Below are 18,989 nucleotides of genomic sequence, written 5' to 3'. Positions count from 1 at the left end.
CTTGCGCGCTTTTTCTTCTTGGACATACTTTATCTCCTTCGCTTCTACCGACCTCGCGTCATCGACGGTCTTCCCTTTCTTCACGTTGCTTTTTTTCTTCTCCCCTTTTTCTCTTCTACCAACCCCCTGGAAATCCTGACGGCTTTGGATTTTCTTTTGTCTGAGACAGAGGCACCACATACGCACACACCTCCCGAGGAGGGAAGAACAGGAAACCATCGCCGGAGCTTTGTAAGCCGGGCAGCCTGTGGAAAAATAGAGACAACAAGCATCTCTCGGGGAACTCTGGTCAGCCCCGCAATTCTTGAAACGTCCATGCGCCTCTTGTCTTTATTACCAAGGGCCTTACCGATCACCACATCATATCATCCTCCTCCCAATATATAGCAAGGGCTGGACATGCTCATCACTCACACACTCACTCCTGCTTTTGCGTTTTCCTTGTCATGTTGCTGTCGTCCTTCGACATTTTACGAGTCCTTTTTCTTTCGCCTGCGTTTTCCCGCTCTCTGTGCGCTGCTGCTGCTGCTATGCCACTTTCCCTTTTTGTGTAATGGTTAATGCGGCGGAAACTTTTCCTTTGCGGGTTTTTTACATGGCGCCCGTTCGTGCGTAGGTATGTAGCGGCGTTCATCACATGCGGGGATTGCCAAAATACGAAAATTGGGTGGTAGAGATTAGCGTAGCGAATTTTTGTGGATAGATGGAGAGACGCGATAAATTAAGGCCTCTCAACCAGAAACACTGACGTATGCTTTGTGAGGTCGTTGCTTTTTCCTCGTCCCTTACCGACTGCTCTCCTTTGCAGTTGGTAGCGATGTGCTGGGCAGGACTTGGTGTGGAGGACGCGAGAGATGAGGTATATTGGGGAAGTGACATATCGTCTTGGCCTTGAGTCCTTGTGCCTGCTTCATTTATAACGATCACATGTTGCGGTCCCTCTTCCTCCCGAAAGCGGAACCTTTCTGAAAAACAATGGCCGCCACATGTGGACTCTTGTAACCGCTCATTACCAACAGAACCAACTTCTGTAGTCCAGCACTATACACTTCCAAGATAGCGGTACTTTTGCGCTGGACTGAACGCCAAAAAGTAGCTGACATGCTGATTTGCATGAGGATCATTCCGGGCAGACTTAAGCTGTATTGGCGCTAACCCGCTTTATACAATGACTTATGCTCAACTTCTTGCTTCCGTCCCATCTCTGTTCCTGCACAGCCTTGGTTCGAGACAGGGGAAATCAACTGGTATCGATACTTCTTAGAGACCGATCCCAAAAGTCACGTAGACACCGGTCTTTGAAGTGCAGTCAGCACACGTTAGCACACCTATCACGCTTCATGCAGACACTTTTGGCAACTACTACTTGTTCTTGGACGGTTCTACGGCTTGGTTATGTTCGCGACCAAGAAAACGTTCGCAATTCGCTTCGTTGTAACAACCTCGATTCGAACGCGACACGGCGTCAGTTCCCAACCGTCTTCTATATAAATAAGGCACTACTATGTATGCACAACTGATTCTTCGCATCTACAGAGGAACCGCATAAGGCATAGCTCCGTGTCGTAAGGTTCTCCGAGGTATCGCCGCCGTGTTGTCCACTCAGGGGGAAAAAATTTCTTCCCCACGGAGAAGAACCACAACGCCACCACAAACGCCACCGTGCTACGCATGGGCAAAAAAAGATGTTACGACGGCCGAGGTTTGAACTCGGGACCTTCAGTGAACGAGGAGCGCAAGCTTCTGTTAGACTGACGTGATAACCAACTACACCACCATCGCTGTTGAAAGTGAAACTGCTTTTAACGTATATATTCACAGTTCCTACACGCCTCTTGGCTGCGTTGTTCGATAGCGACACCAGAAGCTGTTGCGCGGATTTACCGCGGTGCGATATCATGGAACCAAGGGGGTTTCCCAAAGCGTCATTTCCCGCGAACCGGCGGAAATTTCATGCGGCCCCCGCCCTTTCTTCAGGAAAATTCTATAAAGCGCAAACAACACAGCCCCAAGTCTACACACTGTCCAACGCACGGGTCATAAGCACCACTCGGTTATCCCTAAACGCGTGGAAAAGATCACAGCCGCCGCCCCCGCCGTCGCACCAACAATACGAAACGCGATAGTAGCAAAAGGCCCGCGAGTCTTAATGCCATGCGTGGCTTACGCGACGATGCCTTTGAAAGCTGACTACCCGTCGGCTCTATCATGAGTTGAAGACTGATGTGAAATCCGACTTTACAGCAGTCATCATTGATTACAAAAGAGATGTAAAGTTCTGCTACAAACGTAAGTACTTACGATTTTCTATAAGTTTCAACTTTCCGTTCCTGGTAGGAAGGTACAGTCCCAGCCTTCACCCTTCTCAAAGAGGGGAAGGGAAGAGTGTATCACGACAAATACAAGAAAGCGCTAAAGCAAAAGAAGATCCAGGAGCATGATACTGATCAAGTAGATGCACTTTCCATACTAAAAGCCAAACCTCAGCTTTATGTTGAAACTCACTGATACGATAAGTAGGGTATGATCCACCCTTTCTGAAGCAGACCCGTCGCACGGCTGGACCACTCAACACCACCATCATACCACACGCGCATGCAGACAACAAGTCCCACGGCACCAAGATCAAAAGCCAAAACGAGATTAATCATTGCCGCGAAAGGCCTGCTGTCATGGCCATTATCAATGCAATATATATCTACGGTAGAACATCAAGCAAGTCACATCATCGTAGCCGCGCGCAGCCGGTCCAAGAGCTTCTCCCGCACTCCTAACCAAGCTTGCTGTTAACAAACTTGAGCGCATCCTGTCCATACTCAGACCCATAGCCCTGGTGGACCGACGCATCGCTGCCGTTGGAGCAGTACGGGTCGGCGGCGTCGCAGTACGACTGGATGATGTCGGCATACGCCGTGCACTCCTTCGCCTCGGGGTCGAACTGGAGATAGCGCGTCAGCATTACTTCTCTCTTTCTCTCTCAACGTCTAGCACGGGAGGCAGGCAACTTACGCCGGACGCGGTCGAGGTGCCGACGTTGTACGAGGCGCCGGGCTTGTGGCGGGGGTTGCCCATCCAGATCATCGCCGCGACATGGCCACCGACATCGCTCGAGATGGGCGCCGTGGTGTCGGAGATGCCCTGGTTCGCATCGCCGCCGTCGCAGAAGGCGTTGGTCATGATTTGCGAGCCCTAGTCCACCACCTCATCAGCACACCCACGTACCCCAAATCCAACAACCTCCCCCAACCCCGGGGGGAAGGAAGGGAGCGCAACTCACCTGCGAATACCCCACCATAACAATCTTACTCTCCGGACACGCCTTCACGTAGCTCTCGACCTGGCTCGCCACGTTCTTGGTGCCCGTCTGCACCGACGATCCGTAGCTGTCGCCCCCGGCCGCCGGGTAGTCGATGGCCTCGGACGTCGCGCCCGGGTGCGCGGCCAGGATGAGGTCGACGACGGTGCCGGCGGAGCCGAAGCCCGCGGATACGGTCGTCTCGCGCGCGCCGAAGACGTGGATGTCGGCGCATGCGGCGCGCTTCGACTCCATGGGAGCGGCGAGGGCGGCGGTGGAGGTGAGGAGGAGGGCGGCGGCGAGGGTAGTGGGGTTGTGCATCTTGCTTGAATGAATGGGGGGAGGGGAAGAAAAGTGAATGAGTGTGTGTGTGTGGAGGGAATGGAAGATGGTGGTGGTGGTGGTGGTGGTTTTGGGTTAAGGATCAACCTCGATGATTTACCAGGAAACCAGGCGAGGCGAGGCGTGTTTATATAAAGGGCAGAGTATGTACATATAAGCTTGCCCGCTATAACAAGCTTGAAGGCGGGTAAGCCGGATCTGGCCAGCATCTGGAGAGCCCGTACACTTTTACGGGATACGGGCGACTCTGGCTATAGCATATGAAAGGGAGCGTTTGAAAACAGCCGGGAGGCGGGGACCGGCATTGTGAAACATCTGCTTGTGGCCTTCCCGAACGCTGATCAGCCCCGGCGCGGCCTTGTTTCGACCTGTGCCCCTGAGCTGCTGCCCGCCTCTACTTACGCGAGCGTTTCGGACGCGCTAAAATCAAAACTGTCCTACCATCTGCCGCCCCACCGCAGAGGGCCGCTCTCGAGTCTTTGTTGCGCCAGTGTGTGAGAAGTGTTTGTTCTCTGACGCATGGGAATGGCGGCAAAAGGGATAAAGATGTGGTTGATTTAGCCGACAGCGTACATACATCTCTTGCAGTCTCGCACTCAGGCTCGCAACCATGTAGCTGTTCATCAGCGAGCACGCCAATGGGCTGATTTCCCGCTTGGTCAAAAACTTGGTCCTTGCAGCAGCCGCGACGCCCGAAAGTCAGTGTTACTCCCCAGCCTTGCCACATTGATCGAGTCGGTCTCTTTTTCGGTATTGCGCAATAAACATACCTGGCGCGCATCGATCTCTTTGAAACAATCCAGAAAAGAGTTGGTGATCAGCAGCCAAACCACCGCGCCTAATTTCTTCCCCGCGTTTGACCGATTCTTACAATCTAAGTCTATCCAGGGCTGGCCAACGTAGCAGGAACACGAGACCCTTTGTTGCTTGGAGGCCCTATTTCAACTGTTGACCTACGAACGTTTCACTCCAACTTTGAGGTACTTGCGGCCGCGATGTTGCTACAGCATGATGCGGTCAAACAAGCCGACGTGAATGCTTAACGGGAGCGACATGTGCTAGCCAATTTAGGGACAAGCTAGATGTACCACCGGCAGTATCTACCCCAGACGGTCCCATTTAGGCAGTTGAGCACCTCAGCCGCAAAATAAGCTTATCCCCCGGCTGCGCTACGAAAACTTCGTCTGTACCCCACTTGCGCATCATCATCCACAACGCAACCTCGAGAGTCTCTCCTCTACGTCATTCCCACTCAACGACGGCTTCCCGGCAGCATCATGTCTTTCTCAATTTTAGTGGTCCTCGTCTTTCTGTATTTCGGTTCACGGCTCAGACTCGAAGTCTCCATTACCCGGAGCGGGCCGCGCAACAACGACGACGTCAAGAAAAACAGGCAGGCTGTTGCCACCAAGCATGACAAGAGACGAGTGAGGTTCTCGGAGCGCCTTGATGTATTGGAAACGAACCGTGGCTTTGGAATATGACCACTGCTCACCAAACAAAGTCAAAGGCCACAACCGCCAAGCCAACGACTGTCTGGTCAACACCTGGGACGATTAACCCCAACTCCCTCTCCGAATGTGAGGTCCGCTTTGTGCCGTGCGTGGAGGGGTCCTTTCTTTTTCTTCTGGATTTCCCCGCCTTTTCTTTGGAGATTCGAGCAACCGCCTTGGTTCCGAGTTCGTTTCCGCAGCTTGCGGTGGGTTGACGGGTCGTGCTGGACTGTTACTGTGAAGACAGCGTCTCTGGCTCATACGAATCTTGAGAAAGGAACAACGACGATGAAGGGGGCGCGGTAGTTGTGCTGTTGGGGGAGAATGCTGCGTTTTTAGAGTTCTTGGTTGGCTTCGTGGCGGGAAGTACGTGGTGGCACCCAAAATGACTGTGGTGGAGGAACACTCGCTGCAAACAAGTTGGATGAACCAAGATTTCGAGTCTTAGTCGTCCGTTGTCAGCCATCAAGCTTAATAATTGCCAGTGTGTTTTTTCCGTACTCTTTGCTTTTGACTATATCGCTGGGGCAGTGATTATCCTGCTGGACGTGGCCGGGCTGGCACCGTTAATATTCGTCTCAAAGGTATCTTTTACTGTTTTTGTTTTCGAGCTCTTGAGCCTAGTGATTTTGTTTCCATTCTTATTTACCAGTAAGGGTCGAAGGCTGGCTGGGAATTAGCGAGGTTGTGTGATAAGCCTGGTCGAGTGTCTGCGGCTGACCCGGCGATATAATTGGTTCGCGATAGGTACCCTGAGAAGTGCGACTGTGATTGCAATGCTGCAGCATCTCCTGAGCATCATCAGTTGAGTGCATGCTGCTGCTGTGCCGCGCGTGGGCTGAGGTCGTGAAAAGCGGGACCAAAGCGAGCTCCATGCATCATGCAAGTAAATGCGTCCCGACCCAGGTAGGGCAGGTGGTCAATTCTTGCAGCCGCATTCAATGATTGGAAATGCATTGTGGAAGTGGAGCGAAAAAGTTTTGACGAAGGTCGCACAGAGCGAGTCAGGCAGCTCTTGATCCCTGACGTGAGCCTCGGCAGTTCCGCTTTCTTTCCCCGGATTTGGCGCATGTGGCTGTCGACTCCAGCTCCTCTCCGCTTGAGCCGCGCGCTCTTGTCCAGCAAGCATCTCACCTTCCCGGCTCTCCAAATACACACTAGAGAGCCCCGCGCGCCGACTAAGCAGTCAATCGAGCTCCCCAAGGCGATCGTCCCGAGAACCGCCGACGTCGGCCGCGCCTCTCCTCCACACCTCGGCCGTCGCTGCTGCTCCGCAACCTAGCTTCCATGCCCGCTTCTGCCACTCCGTCACCACCGGCAGCTGCCTTCTGACCGTCCCACCCAGCGCAGCATTCACCCGGTAGAAGGCGAGACCCCGAACCGCATCGTCACCACCGCGCCGCACCGAATCGAACCGACCCTACTCCGCACCCATCGCCGCTCGACCGCTCAACACAACCCGCCCACCACCGTCGCACCCGCCCACCAACCCCCACAGAGCCCAGGCTCTCCCACCGCCCCCACAATGGCAAGCAGCGGCAGCGGCAGCGGCAGCGGCAGGAGCAGCCCGTCCTCCAACGCGTCCTCGGCCCCCGACCTCTCCATCCTCGGCGACCAAGTATCGCTGCACCCGGCCGGCTTCGACCCGAGCAACAACGGCCACGGCCACCTCTCGTCGTCGCCGGACCAGAACCTCGTCGAGGGCGTGGCACGCTTCCGGCAAGCGCCCTTGGATTTCCTGCGCGAGCTCTCGTCGCACGTCTCGGGCACCGGCTGGCGCAGCTACGACAACGTCATCGGCCAGCCCGTCTTCTACGCCGGCTTCTCCGACCAGATGAAGGCGCGCGTCACGGGCAACCCCATGCTCAAGGCCCGCATCAGGCAGCTGGCGGCGCGCAGGGTCGACGTCGAGGATGGGGAGGAGGGCAGGTTTGGCGGCGGAGGGGAGGGGAAGGAGGGCGCGGGGAGGGCGAGAGAGAAGGAGAGGAGGAGGCGCGAGGTGCAGACGCAGTTGGAGGAGGTGGTCGAGGCTATGACGGACGATATGATTTGCAAGATGGAGAGCAAGCGCTTCATTCGCGGCGCGTATTATGTTTGCGCCCAGATATTGACGAGGGCGTATCATCAAGGTGCGTGCGTGGGGTGTGGGTTAATGTCATCACATATATTACGGTTTTTTCAAAGTATCGAACCCGTGCTGACTTGTTTGCAGGGATCCACGTCAACTCGGAAGAAGTTATGCGGTTGCGCGCCGTCGCAGAGAAGGCGGAGCGAGACAAGCACAGCATCATTTTCCTCCCCTGCCATCGCTCACATGTGGATTACGTCTCGTTGCAACTCATCTGCTATCGACTGGGCCTTGCCTTGCCTACTGTTGTCGCGGGCGACAATTTGAACTTTCCACTTGTCGGGCAGTTCCTACAGCATGCCGGTAGGTCTACTAAGAATACTGCCAGAGTGATTATACGCTGACAGCTTGATCAGGTGCTTTCTGGATCCGCAGAAGTTTTGGCGATGACCAGCTGTATCAGACGGTTGTGCAATCGTACATGGATGCGCTGCTGACGCACGGCTACAACTTTGAATGTTTCGTTGGTATGTTACTCTGGATCGGCTATAGCCTCAAATTGGGCGCAAACCAGTCTTTATCGCGAGCTCACCGGCTGACTCACCAAACAGAGGGCGGCCGATCACGAACGGGAAAGCTTCTCCCTCCCAAATTCGGCATCCTCAGCTTCCTCCTAGACAGCGTACTGTCCGGCCGCGTAGACGACGCCATCATCTGCCCCGTCAGCACCCAATACGACAAGGTCATCGAAGTAGAGTAAGCACACTCCCTCCGCCTGGCGCCTCTTCGCACGGAAACTCATCAGCCCCCGCAGCTCCTACATCTCCGAACTCCTCGGCCAACCCAAGCCCAAGGAGAACCTCCGCGACTTCCTCTCGGCCTCATCGGTCCTCTCCCTCAAGCTCGGCCGCGTCGACGTGCGCTTCGCCGAGCCGTGGTCGCTGCGCGGCTTCATCAACGCGCAGCAGGCGCGCGCCTCGCGCCTCGCGCCCGCCATCGACATCAAACCCGCCGAGCAGAAAGCCACGGACAAGGCGTCGCGCCTCCGCCTCCTCCGCACCCTCGGCTACCGCGTGCTGTCGGAGATCAACGCCGTCTCGGTCGTCATGCCGACGGCGCTGGTCGGCACCGTGCTGTTGACGCTGCGCGGCCGCGGCGTGGGCAAGAGCGAGCTGGTGCGCCGCGTCGAGTGGCTGGGCGAGCGCGTGCGCTTGGCCGGCGGGCGGGTGGCGCATTTCGGCGGCGCGCCGACGGAATACGTCGTCGAGCGGGCGCTGGACGTGCTGGGGCCGGGGCTGGTGGGCGCCGTGGCGGGGCTGCCCGAGGAGACGTTTTACGCCGTCGATCGGTGAGTGGTGTTGTTGTTGTTTTTTCCTTTTTCCCGTCCCCTTCGGGATGCCAGTACGTACTGACGTGAGTGTCGTTCATTCAGCTTCCAACTCTCGTTTTACCGCAACATGACGATCCACCTCTTCATCCTGCCCGCCCTCGTGTCGGCCGCCATGTACACCCGCGTCAAGCAGGGCGGCGCGCCCGCCCACCAGCGCATCTCGGGCAAAGACCTGCTCGAGCAGGTGGCGTTCCTGTCGCAGCTTTTCCGCGGCGAGTTCATCTTCCCGACAGAGGGCCTGGCGACAAACCTGGACCGCACGCTGCGCTCGCTCGAGGCGGACCGCGTCATCAAGGTCACGCGGGTGGTGGAGCGACAGAAGACGACTACTGGCGAGGAAGGGGATGTGGAGGATGACGATGGCGGCGTCGTGCAGTGGGTCGAGCTCAGCGCCGAGGAGCGCGAGCGCGGCCGCGAGAATTTCGACTTCTATTGCTTCATGATCTGGCCCTTTGTCGAGGCCAGCTGGCTCGGCGCCGTCAGCTTGATGATGTTGACGCCGCCGTCATCGCCATCACCATCACCGGGAACAGCAACAACAACAACATCAGAGTCCAACACCACCACCACCACCAGCCCGTGGCTCGACCAGAAAAAAGTCCAAGACCGCGCCCAGCTCCTCGGAAAGACCCTCTACCACCAAGGCGACCTCTCGTACTTCGAGGCCGTCAACAAGGAGACGCTGAAGAATTGCTACACGCGCTTCGAGGAAGACGGTATTGTTGTTGTATCGCGCTCGTCGGGTGGTGGTGGTGCGAGAGTGAAGCTCGCCGACGACTGGACGCCCGCCCGCGATCCCGCGGGCAGTGGCCGCATCTTGGCGAAGGGCCGCCTGTGGGATTTTGCGGAGATGATCAGTCGCTGTCGACGCGAGGGGAAGAATAGGCGCGATGGCAGGACCGTCCGGACGAGGGTGATGGGGTTGGTGGAGAGGGTGGGGGAGGTGTTGTTTGTGGAGGCGGGGGTGGATGGGGGTATGGCGGAGGAAGAGGAGGAGGAGGGGAAGGCGGTCAGGGAGGCGGAGAGGAGGAAGAGGAGGAGGGGGTGGGGGACCAGTGGTGGTGGTGGTGGGGAGGGGAGGAGGGCGGCGAGGTTGTAGGGTCGTTGTTTTGTCTTGTTCTTGTTCTTGTTCTTTTTCCAGTGCGTGAGGTGAGGTAACGATTGCTGTGTAGGCCCGGATGGCTTGGGTGTCTTCGACAACAGGGCTTGTTTTTTTCACTTCATTTTTAATATGGCGTTTTCTGGAGGCAAGGCAGAAGAAGAAGAAGATCAGAGTCTTCTCATACGTTTTCGGCGGGAAAAAAGAGATGGCGCGAAGAGGATGAATGATTCTACTCCATATGCTCTCGCTTCGTGGACGTTATCTAGAGAGCAACAAAAAGACAATCCGGATGTTGGATTCAGCTCCCTACGAGTATGGTAGTTTTCCTTCCTCCCCCTCACAGCTTCCAATCAGCCATGATCGCATCGTCGTCGTCGTATCCAATCGTCATCTGCGCCGCGAAAAGCACGTCCAGGCTCGCCATGCTGCTGCTGCTGTCACTGTTCACCGACGCCGGGCGAGAGACGGCGGCGGCGGCGGCGCTGCCCTTGACTCGGCCGCTTTGCTCGCGCTGCTGCTGGCCGGCGCAGTATTCGCTCCATGAGCGCTTCTTGCCCTTGGGAGGCGCGAAGTGGAAGGGTTGATTGCCGGGTTGCTGCATTGTTGTACTGGGAGCTGAGCGAGTTGTTTTGAGTTGTTTCGAGGGGTTTTGAGGGCTTGGGAGGCGCTTGGAGGAGCTGTGTCGGTGTGGTTTGAGCGGGTCTTCGCTGGAGAGAGTGTGGATGACTGGAGGAGGTTGTGGGGGGTTTGGTGCGTTTGTGGGTGGGTGTAGGAGTGCGTCGGGGCGGGCGGGTCGCTGCGAGCGCGCGGCGGGGACGCTCGTCGCAAGATCTCGACGCAGGTGGCTTCACACCTATGCCTCTTCGTAGACGACTTGGTCGATGGTGGCGCTTACACGGTGAGAGCGACTGCTGTCTCGCGCGTCTACACTTGTGGCCAGGTATTTACTGAACAGGCCTCCCGCTCCTCTGTACGGCGCCGTTCCTGTGCGCAAGAGGAGCGTACTCGGCAGGGCAGCCGGCGAGCACAGCATTGCGAGTCACTGGGAGAGCATGCGCGCTGTCGCAATCTCGCATGCGACCGTCCCAGTGAGGCTCGGCGGAGCGCGCTGCGCAAGAGGAGCCCAGACGTCGACATTCACATACCTGCACCCTCCACTCCATAAGCTTCGGAGCCAGCGAAACCAGAAATCTTACGAGAGCGTGTTAAAACTAGAGCAACCGGCATTGAAAGCACCGGCTGCCGTAAAACAAGCGGCTCCGCTGCCATACACTTAATCCCGACTGCTTTACTTGACAAATTGCAAGGAACAGTCGACGTTAGGCTGTCGTGTAGCTGCGCTTGCAGCATCCTTATACCTAGCCCAGCAACTCAGCCGGCATGACTTGAAACACCGTCCGCTGCTCCTTTGTCCATGGAGGAAGTATATGGGCTATAGATTCTTCGCATTCACGCGTTATGCTCCAGTCGATGTATATGACCTATGTAGCCTCTATGAGTATCTATGAGTAATAGGTACTATGAGTAGTAGATAGGACAATTGCGGTGAGAGACAAGGCTGGTCAAGCAGACGGCAAGTAAGCTCACGGGCGCCTTAGGTAAACATGCTGCGCCGGCAGACCAACACTTAGGTCCAATCTCACCAAGTTACGCACAGAACATGCAACCGCTCTAGTATTTTCCCCAATAAAGCAGTCATTTGCGCAAAGTTATTGAGCCTTTCCCCCGTATTCCAAGATCTCGGGCCGATCCGACGACTAGCTGCCTTGTGTACTTCGATGGAGCAGATACGAAGAGAACAAACGTGTCACTCGAATTATCGGGGTGGACTGAATATTACCCTTCCGAATCCTCCGCTCTATGCAGGTCACTGTATTCCGCCGTGAAAAGCCTTGTCTCCGGTGTAAGCGTCCAACGGTCCTCCCAAATCACGTATAAAACCCCTCCTCCTCATCCTGCTCATCAGCTCCGATCCAATCTACCACCCCTCCCCAATCTACCACCATCAACCATGCGTTCCACTTCCCCCTAGGTGCATGAGGGCGTTGCGGCAGGAGGGAGTGTCTGGTGTTGTGGTCAAGAGAACTCAGAGAAACGCTCTTGGTGTGAGGAAATTCGCGGGGTTGAGGAGACGGTGATGGGGAGCAGGGCGGCGCGGGCGCTTGTCTGCGTCCTTGTCACTTCACCGCGGTTGTTGAAGTCGCCGCACTTTGCCGGCGGTCTGCTGGCGTGGTAGGCTGGACCTTTGGGGTCGAAGTCGAAGGCAGAACTACGGGTGAAGAAGAGTGCGCGGATGAACGTGGTGTTCAAGTGATAGTTTAACTCGCCTATTGCTGCTGTTGTGGTCTCGTTGTGTCTGCTCGCACTGCTGCAATGGCGCTTGTGCGAACCTCTTGACGAGGTTTCCTTCGTAGGCATTGGAGCCAGCGGAGCCGGATAGCGACGACTGCGTTTCCGAAGCCCGAAGTGCGTGCTGGTGATGGATGGTAGCAGTCGTGAATGTAGTAACTACATCGCCGCCGGGCTGCTTCATCCGGTGCGCGCATCCACCAGGGCTTACTCGCCTGCGCCTGGTCGAATGTGACAAGCGCGTCGGGCTGCCGCGCAGTTGCGGTCGCTTCACGTCTGCCTTCATGATCCACCACAGAGTATACACGGCCTGACAAACGAGCCGTCGTCCCGTTGGCGAAGGTGTCGCTGTTGCGCCGTGAGTCGCACGATAGGTGCCGCAGCAGGTCAAGGTCGGCAGGCGCCCGAAAGATGAACCCCGACCGCTTCGAAATATGCACGAGTTGGCTCACGCAGTACTTACCTTTCGGAGTTGCTTCATGCCGCTGTTTCGTCTGCATCGAACCTTGTGTGTGCCCCTCCGCCTGTATCTTGAAAGGGCCTTTCTGCGCAGCTTCGCGACGGGATTTCGCAAGGACCATGGAGGATCTCGAGCTGAGGGTAAGTTCTTAGGCAGCTGTCAGAAGCTACGAGTTAGCATGCATACTGAGGTACCACCACAAGTCCCAACGAGTGTGGGAATGCGAAGTGTTTCTCGTGATCTTACGGATTGTCCTCATCCTCAACGTACCTTTGTGGCAACCTTTCCATGCAGAAAGCCGCTCTATTGTCGCTTCCTATTGAGATCCTAGCAAAGAGCTTGCTCAATGGTGTGCGGATCCGCCATACCTGCCAAGCATTCCGCATGCAAGGGAGACTTTCGCCTCCAATCGCACCAAAGATTGTTAGCACCCTGGAGCTCCATGTCCACTTAGCTAGGCATCTGAAGCGACGGTAGAGGTCATTGGATACCTGTTACTCGCCTGAGTGCCTGGTGTGCTTCCTTTACTAGTAGAGCCCCATCCTCGGCATGTTGTTCTGCCTTTTGTGTCACCACTGATCACCTCCACCAACTTCTCGTGCCCTGAAAGTTTGTCCGTATGCCCAACGAGTGTGTCTCGATCCTGGAATGGCTCGCGCGTGTGCGGTTTGCTCGTGCGTGAGGCTTTGTACAGGGCGGTCCGATGGCCGGGTTGTTTGCGACCGCGACACCCGTTGTTGCGCGAAACTGCCGCCGTCGTCGTTGCGCTGCTTTGACATGGTCGTCGACAGGGATGCGCCCATAGCATGAGATGCGCGTTAGAGTGGTTTCGCGCTGCTGTCGGTCAAAAGCGGCGGTCTAGAGGCAAGTCAGTAGTCATGGTCGAAGCCGGGTGTTGCGGTCACCACCAGACCGCCAAGGCCCTGCAGTGTTTCCTAGCTCAAAGTGTAGCACTTACCAGGCGTAGCAGTGCGTTATCGGCCAAAGGAAGCGGGAGAGGATGCCGGAGCGACCGATTCTGACTGGAAATTCTCGGCTGTCAAGGCTGAAGCCACGGTGTTGGAGCCACCACCAGACCGCCAAGACGCTCCGCCGTCGCCTAGCTCAGGATATAGCAATGAAGAGGTGTCACGATACTTCAAGAGGCACGGCAAAAGAAAGAGGCTGTCAGGAGGGGTCGAACGTGGCTGGAATCTCCAGGTTGTCAAAGGCGAGCCACGGTGTTGGAGTCACCGCATGCCCGCCGTGACGCAGCGCCGCCTCCTAGCTCAAAGTATAGCAATGGATAGAAGAAGTGGCGTATCCACAAGCGCAGGAAGCCGGAGAGGCAGCCCAGGAGGGCCGATTGCGGGCGGAAAGTCCGGGTTGTAGTCGCAAACCTGGTCGGACAGTCGCAGAGTCAGCTAGCTCGAGGTCACAGCATCAGCGCAATCTTTGTACAGAGACACAGGGGCATGAGTCACCGGTAACATCAGAGCAGATCTTCCGGCGGCCGTGTAGCTTGTGTCACTCACTCAAGCGTGTTCTGCGGGTGTGAGGGCTTCCTCCAGTTGTCAACCTCGGCCAGTGCGATTGTGCCGTGGCCTTCGTAACAGCCGCCCATGTCGAATAAGGAGGCGCTGAAGTCATCATGCTGGAAGCATCATCGGTATGACGTGTCGAGAGGGTCATTGTTCCCGCGGGAGACGCGTTGGAGGGCCAGCAAAGGCAAAGGCCAGCGGCGCGATGGGCAGCTGCCGGCGCCGCAGCGCTAGGTATGACGCCACACCCCGCAACCTCGCGGACACACCCGCCGCGTGGCTTCCCCGAGCTGCGCGCTCACCCGTTTCTGCTAGGCTACCATCGGTTGCGCGCTTTGCATCCGTCGGTTGACCACGCCAGCGCGTCTGTCAAGGCCTCCTGATGTCCTGCGGGCTGGTCGCTATGACGTAGAGGGAGCATTCGCAGCCATTCGCCAGGCTTCGAAAGATCTGCTCGACCAATGACAGGCCGTTCAATGAAGCGCAGCTGCGCACGGGCGTCGCCGGGCCATGGCACGGGGCCTCGTGCATCAGTGACGGCCAGCTGCCTGAACCCGCGGCCCGAGCGCGCTCCACGGTACAAAAACTCCTCCTCCCCCGCTCCCACCCTTCTTCCTCTTCATCCAACAAACAGCACGACCTCGCGGTCGCTTCAAGAACTTTGAGTTACCGACTGCCTTCGCCTCTGGCGATATGGCTTTCGCATATTCAAATACTGCCCTCGGGGCCTTTGCCTCGGGGCAAAGAGTGAGTCGCGCGCCCTGCCTCCTCCCTCCTCACCTCGTGCGCAGTCCTTCATCATCATTGCCGAACGGTGAGCTTCATCAAGATCTTTTGCTGGAGCTCACTCTACTTGGTTGTCACAAGATCTTTCACACACCTCACCCTCTTCTCACCTGCACCTCACTGCTCGCCATGAGACGCGCTTACTGACAAGTCGTAGGTGCAGCCGAGCGTTCAAACGCACTTTCCAAAGCCTCACGACCCAATCCGCTGCTCTTGTGGTGTCGCTGTGAGTACACACCTCGCGTTCACTTGAAGAGCTTCACTGACTCACACCAACTCGTAGCTTCTTGCCGTACACCATCGATTTCCATGAGCTGCCGACCTGGCCCCGTTTCGGAAACCCGCGCCTGTGGATGTGGCTGCCTTGTGGTGTCGCTGTAAGTACCCGCCTCGAACACATGCGCAGAGATCCTTCACTGACTCGCGCCATCCGACAGCTTCTTGCCGTACACCATCGATTTCCATGAGCTGCCACCCCCTCTGCCGTGTCCCGCGTCGAGCTGCAAGAGCTCCTCAGCCTTACGGACGACATCGTCGCCCTTTGCTACCGGCCTGGTACCTTTAAGATCAGCCCACTTTACCAACAACTCGAGTTTCTACGCTTGAAGAACACCCAGATCGAGCTCGCGTATCCTTCGTTCTATGACGTACGCAGCTCTTGGACCGATGCGGTGGCGCAGGTGTTTGTCGAAGTGGTGCGCGACATCGCCAAGGACGGCCCTGCCGACCGCGGCTCTCGATGAGAGCCAGGAAGCCCAAATTCTTTAACGACGGCTGCGCCGAGCACGCGCAGTTCCCGTCTCGCGCTTCCAGTCCTCCTACCGAGGCTCCTTTCGACCCGATTGAAGAGATCGCCTTCTTCAATGACATGTGCAACGCCTACAAGCCCGCGGCTCCCGCCACCGACGGACAGCAGCCAGCTGCCAACAACAACCGGCTTCCGACCGTTGCAGAGATGACGCGCTGGGTTGGACTCTACAACAAGATGCGCCGCGCCCGCCTCGCACACCAGGCTGCCGAGCTTGAGCGCATCGCCAACATCTACGAGCAGCACAACATGCACGTGCGCGAGCCATGGGCGCCGAGCACGCGCACTTCCTATCCCGCCTTTCCAGCTGGCAGCCACATTCATAGGCGATGACTTGTCAATGAAGCGCCCGTCGACGTTTGCAAGCTCCAAAGTTCAAACGCACCCAGTCAATCAACAGCGACCAGTCCATCGTCATCAGCCTCTCGCCAACGCCTTCCTCCCCTGCGCCACCGCTTTGCTGGCGACGGCTTTGACTTCCAGCCTGACCGAGACCTGGTAGCCCAGATAACGGAAGAAGTGATGCGTTCGTCCTCGTCATCTCCAACAGTCCACCATGCCGCTACTTGCCTGTGTTTCCACAGGCAAAGTATTCCAGGACGGAATACCTCTCGCGCCAGCAGCGGTCCTGTCGAGATCTCGCAGCCAATCCCCCGCCTCCAGGCTCGTCCGGATTCAGTCCGTACATGCGCTTGCGCGAGCCGTGGGCCCCGCAGCCGCCCCGCCACAACCCGCGTTACGTCGTCATCCGGCTGCGGGCCGAGGCGAAGGTACTGCGTTTCAAGAGCGACGAGCATCGCGGCGGTAGGCTGCCGTGCCATGGCAGCAAGGAGTTCGCGCCCTACCACGGTCGTGGGCATTCCGGCGCACCCCCTCGACGCCACAGGTGAACTGGACGAGGATGAGCGTTAGCTTATCCGCGAGAGGATTACTTCGGCCGCAACCACACCTCGCACTCCCAATTTCAGCCCGCGCATCCAAGCCGGGCCATCATCACCTCGCGGCGACAATGACGACATCTACGTCGAGCGTACTCGTCGTCACTCGTACGAGCGCAAGCGTCTGTCCATGCGTAACCAGTCCACCATGCCGCTACTTGCCTGTGGAAACACAGTGCACAGAGATGGATTGTTAAGATCCACCCGTACGTTACCGATGCTCTCGATCAAATTAAGGCCGCTCTCAAGACCAAGCGATGGTGCGGGGACCGCTACTACGTGTTACGCAACCATACCGCCAGCAACTCAAGGGCCAGGGGCGGGTGGTCCGAATGTCAACATCTCGATCTTTAAGCCCGCTGGGCCCTCGCCGCATTACCACCAGCGCCGGAGGAAGATCGACATGGAGACAATCGTTATGCCTGCCAGGCGTGAGCGGGTACAGCGAGCTGCTGCTAGAGTGCGTCTACATGTACGCCATGGGCGAATAGTACGGCGTGATTGGGCTGTCGTACTGCTCTCCCATGGCGTACATGTACACCCCGAGAGCGCGGTCTATGCAGCGAAGACTGGAGGGGTCATCGCATTGAAGGGTTCGGAGATTTACGGACTGCTTCGACTGCCCTCTGTGCGCTCGCCCTCGCCTCGATCGGCGTCCTCCGCAAAACGTTCTGAAAGGACATGCGTGGGATTCGGGCTCTAACGAAATTCCGAAGTCCAGACGGACATGGGGCATTTAGGCTGGAGAGAACGACAGCCGGGAACAGATTGAGATGGAGAACGGCACCGCGAGGGACTCCTCGGTGGACATGTCAGAGATGACCAGACCCAGCCCTGTGGCTTGTCCCTTTCGCGGAGCACATGCCCGCCGATTGGTCGGGACACATTGTCTTGGTCCGGTGCGCCTTCGATGAACTCCCATCTTACGATGTCAGCACCATTGACTTCGCGCTCACGCCTACGACAAAGGCCTCGACTCCGACCACTTCGTCTACGTCTGGGCCAAGACCACTCGACAGGCCGACTTTGATGGTGCCGGTCTTTTTGCCTCTCGCTGGGAGGAGGATCGACATGGAGACAATCGCCATGCCTGCCGGCATGGCATCGAGAAGTACGACTACAATGGTAAGGTCCTCCAGAAGCGAACTTGGATGATTCACGTACTGACTTTGAGACAGACTCTATGGTCAGCAAGAAGAGCCCGTCGAACCTCGTTAGCGGCAGCGCGTACTGTTCGCCTCGGGCGTGCCCATCTTCGCGTCGTCGACTAGCCGCTTCGACCTCGTCGCTAGTACCACGTCCGACCACCGCGGCATCTAGGTGAAGCTGCAGCAGTGGCACCGCGTGGGCGACTCCAGCCTGCGCTGCGTCGTCGCCATCGTCGGCCCCGCGAAGAACAGCTACCTACTGTGTTCTTGGGAACTTCGACTTTCTCTGACCGTCACGATCGCATGCACCCAACAACACTTTGCGATCCATACACACGCCTTTTCTTCTCTCACGATGAAGTTCAATCTCACTTTCTTCAGCTTGGCTTGGCCCGGCTTTGCCGAGCAGCATCCCATCAATCTGCTGCTGGCTGCCCTTCCCGAGCTATGCGCCAAGTGTCGGGCCGAGCCAAGCTGTGGAAAGTGAGATTGAACTTCATCGTAAGAGAAGAAGAGGACGATCAAAATCCCCAGCCTCCGCAGCGTGGTCCCTTCAAGCTTCCCCTTGAATCGCATTTCAGGTCTTAGCAGATTCGACAGCTGCCTCGACGATGGATGTTTTGGACTTTGTTCTTTTTGGCCAGCGTGGTATGTAGTTTTCATTGAGGAAAGGGATACCCTTAGTCACACTGGCTCTTTGCAGGGCGTCAAGACATAGGGTCTTGGCGCTGAAAAATTAGATCGCAAACTCAGAGTTCCTCGCGCTACGTGAAAGGTGCCTACATCGCGAACTGCAGTGATTCCAGCTTGAAAAAGACCATCAGACCGACGAAGATTGCCGTGACAGGAGGACCAACGCCAGACTAAGAAGTATTGTCGCAGTATAGCTACACCCTATCCTCTACGCCCGGATCTCTCCCAAAATCCATCATTTGCTTAGAAGAAGTCTCCAACAAAACCGTGTTTATCTTCAACACCGTCACAGACAGCTCCAGTGACGGTCTACACACCGCGAAGAGCAAGCTAAGCAGGGAATTCGTTGGTTGAAGCTAAGCGACCAGAACTCCAAGGAAACGTCTGACCCACGGCCTCGTGCTGGGTACGGTAACGAAGACACGGCGTACGAGCAAAGCAGATGTCCAATCACGAAGAAACGCGCGCAACCGCAGCTCGTCTTGCCGCCATCCACGCGGCCAATCGACACGTCAGCGATGCAGTCTTTGTCGTCCGCAGATCCAGTAGATATCGCAGTAGCCTGTGCGAGATCAGGTTGTAGACCATTCACAGGTC

The 18,989-nt window shown here is 56.9% G+C and overlaps 4 protein-coding genes and 1 non-coding gene across 5 annotated transcripts; 3 read left to right on the top strand and 2 right to left on the bottom strand.

The window, feature by feature from the left end:
* Window positions 1-1,689: 1,689 nt before the first annotated feature.
* Window positions 1,690-1,782, bottom strand: SLS55_008467. Its single transcript has one exon. It is a non-coding gene; the product is annotated as a tRNA-Val (tRNA).
* Window positions 1,783-2,770: 988 nt separating this feature from the next.
* SLS55_008466 (uncharacterized protein) lies at window positions 2,771-3,550 on the bottom strand (the record flags this gene model as incomplete). Its single annotated transcript, XM_066779875.1, has 3 exons — window positions 2,771-2,938; window positions 3,010-3,189; window positions 3,278-3,550. 3 exons carry the CDS (start codon window positions 3,548-3,550, stop codon window positions 2,771-2,773), a joined length of 621 nt encoding a protein of 206 aa, XP_066629104.1.
* A 3,105-nt stretch (window positions 3,551-6,655) lies between these two features.
* On the top strand, window positions 6,656-9,687 carry SLS55_008465 (uncharacterized protein; the record flags this gene model as incomplete). The annotated part of the gene is made up of 6 exons (XM_066779874.1): window positions 6,656-7,259; window positions 7,343-7,561; window positions 7,615-7,725; window positions 7,810-7,954; window positions 8,013-8,546; window positions 8,631-9,687. 6 exons carry the CDS (start codon window positions 6,656-6,658, stop codon window positions 9,685-9,687), a joined length of 2,670 nt encoding a protein of 889 aa, XP_066629103.1.
* A 5,760-nt stretch (window positions 9,688-15,447) lies between these two features.
* On the top strand, window positions 15,448-15,946 carry SLS55_008464 (uncharacterized protein; the record flags this gene model as incomplete). Its single annotated transcript, XM_066779873.1, has 2 exons — window positions 15,448-15,452; window positions 15,619-15,946. The coding sequence occupies 2 exons, from the start codon at window positions 15,448-15,450 to the stop codon at window positions 15,944-15,946; spliced, it is 333 nt and encodes a 110-aa protein (XP_066629102.1).
* A 1,466-nt stretch (window positions 15,947-17,412) lies between these two features.
* Window positions 17,413-17,871, top strand: SLS55_008463 (uncharacterized protein; the record flags this gene model as incomplete). Its single annotated transcript, XM_066779872.1, has 2 exons — window positions 17,413-17,676; window positions 17,776-17,871. 2 exons carry the CDS (start codon window positions 17,413-17,415, stop codon window positions 17,869-17,871), a joined length of 360 nt encoding a protein of 119 aa, XP_066629101.1.
* Between the last annotated feature and the right edge of the window lie 1,118 nt (window positions 17,872-18,989).

This window comes from Diplodia seriata (assembly GCF_021436955.1).
Source record: "Diplodia seriata strain FDS-637 chromosome Unknown scaffold_9, whole genome shotgun sequence".
In the NCBI taxonomy this organism is placed as follows: domain Eukaryota; kingdom Fungi; phylum Ascomycota; class Dothideomycetes; order Botryosphaeriales; family Botryosphaeriaceae; genus Diplodia; species Diplodia seriata.
This window is presented reverse-complemented; position numbering and strand designations above follow the sequence as displayed.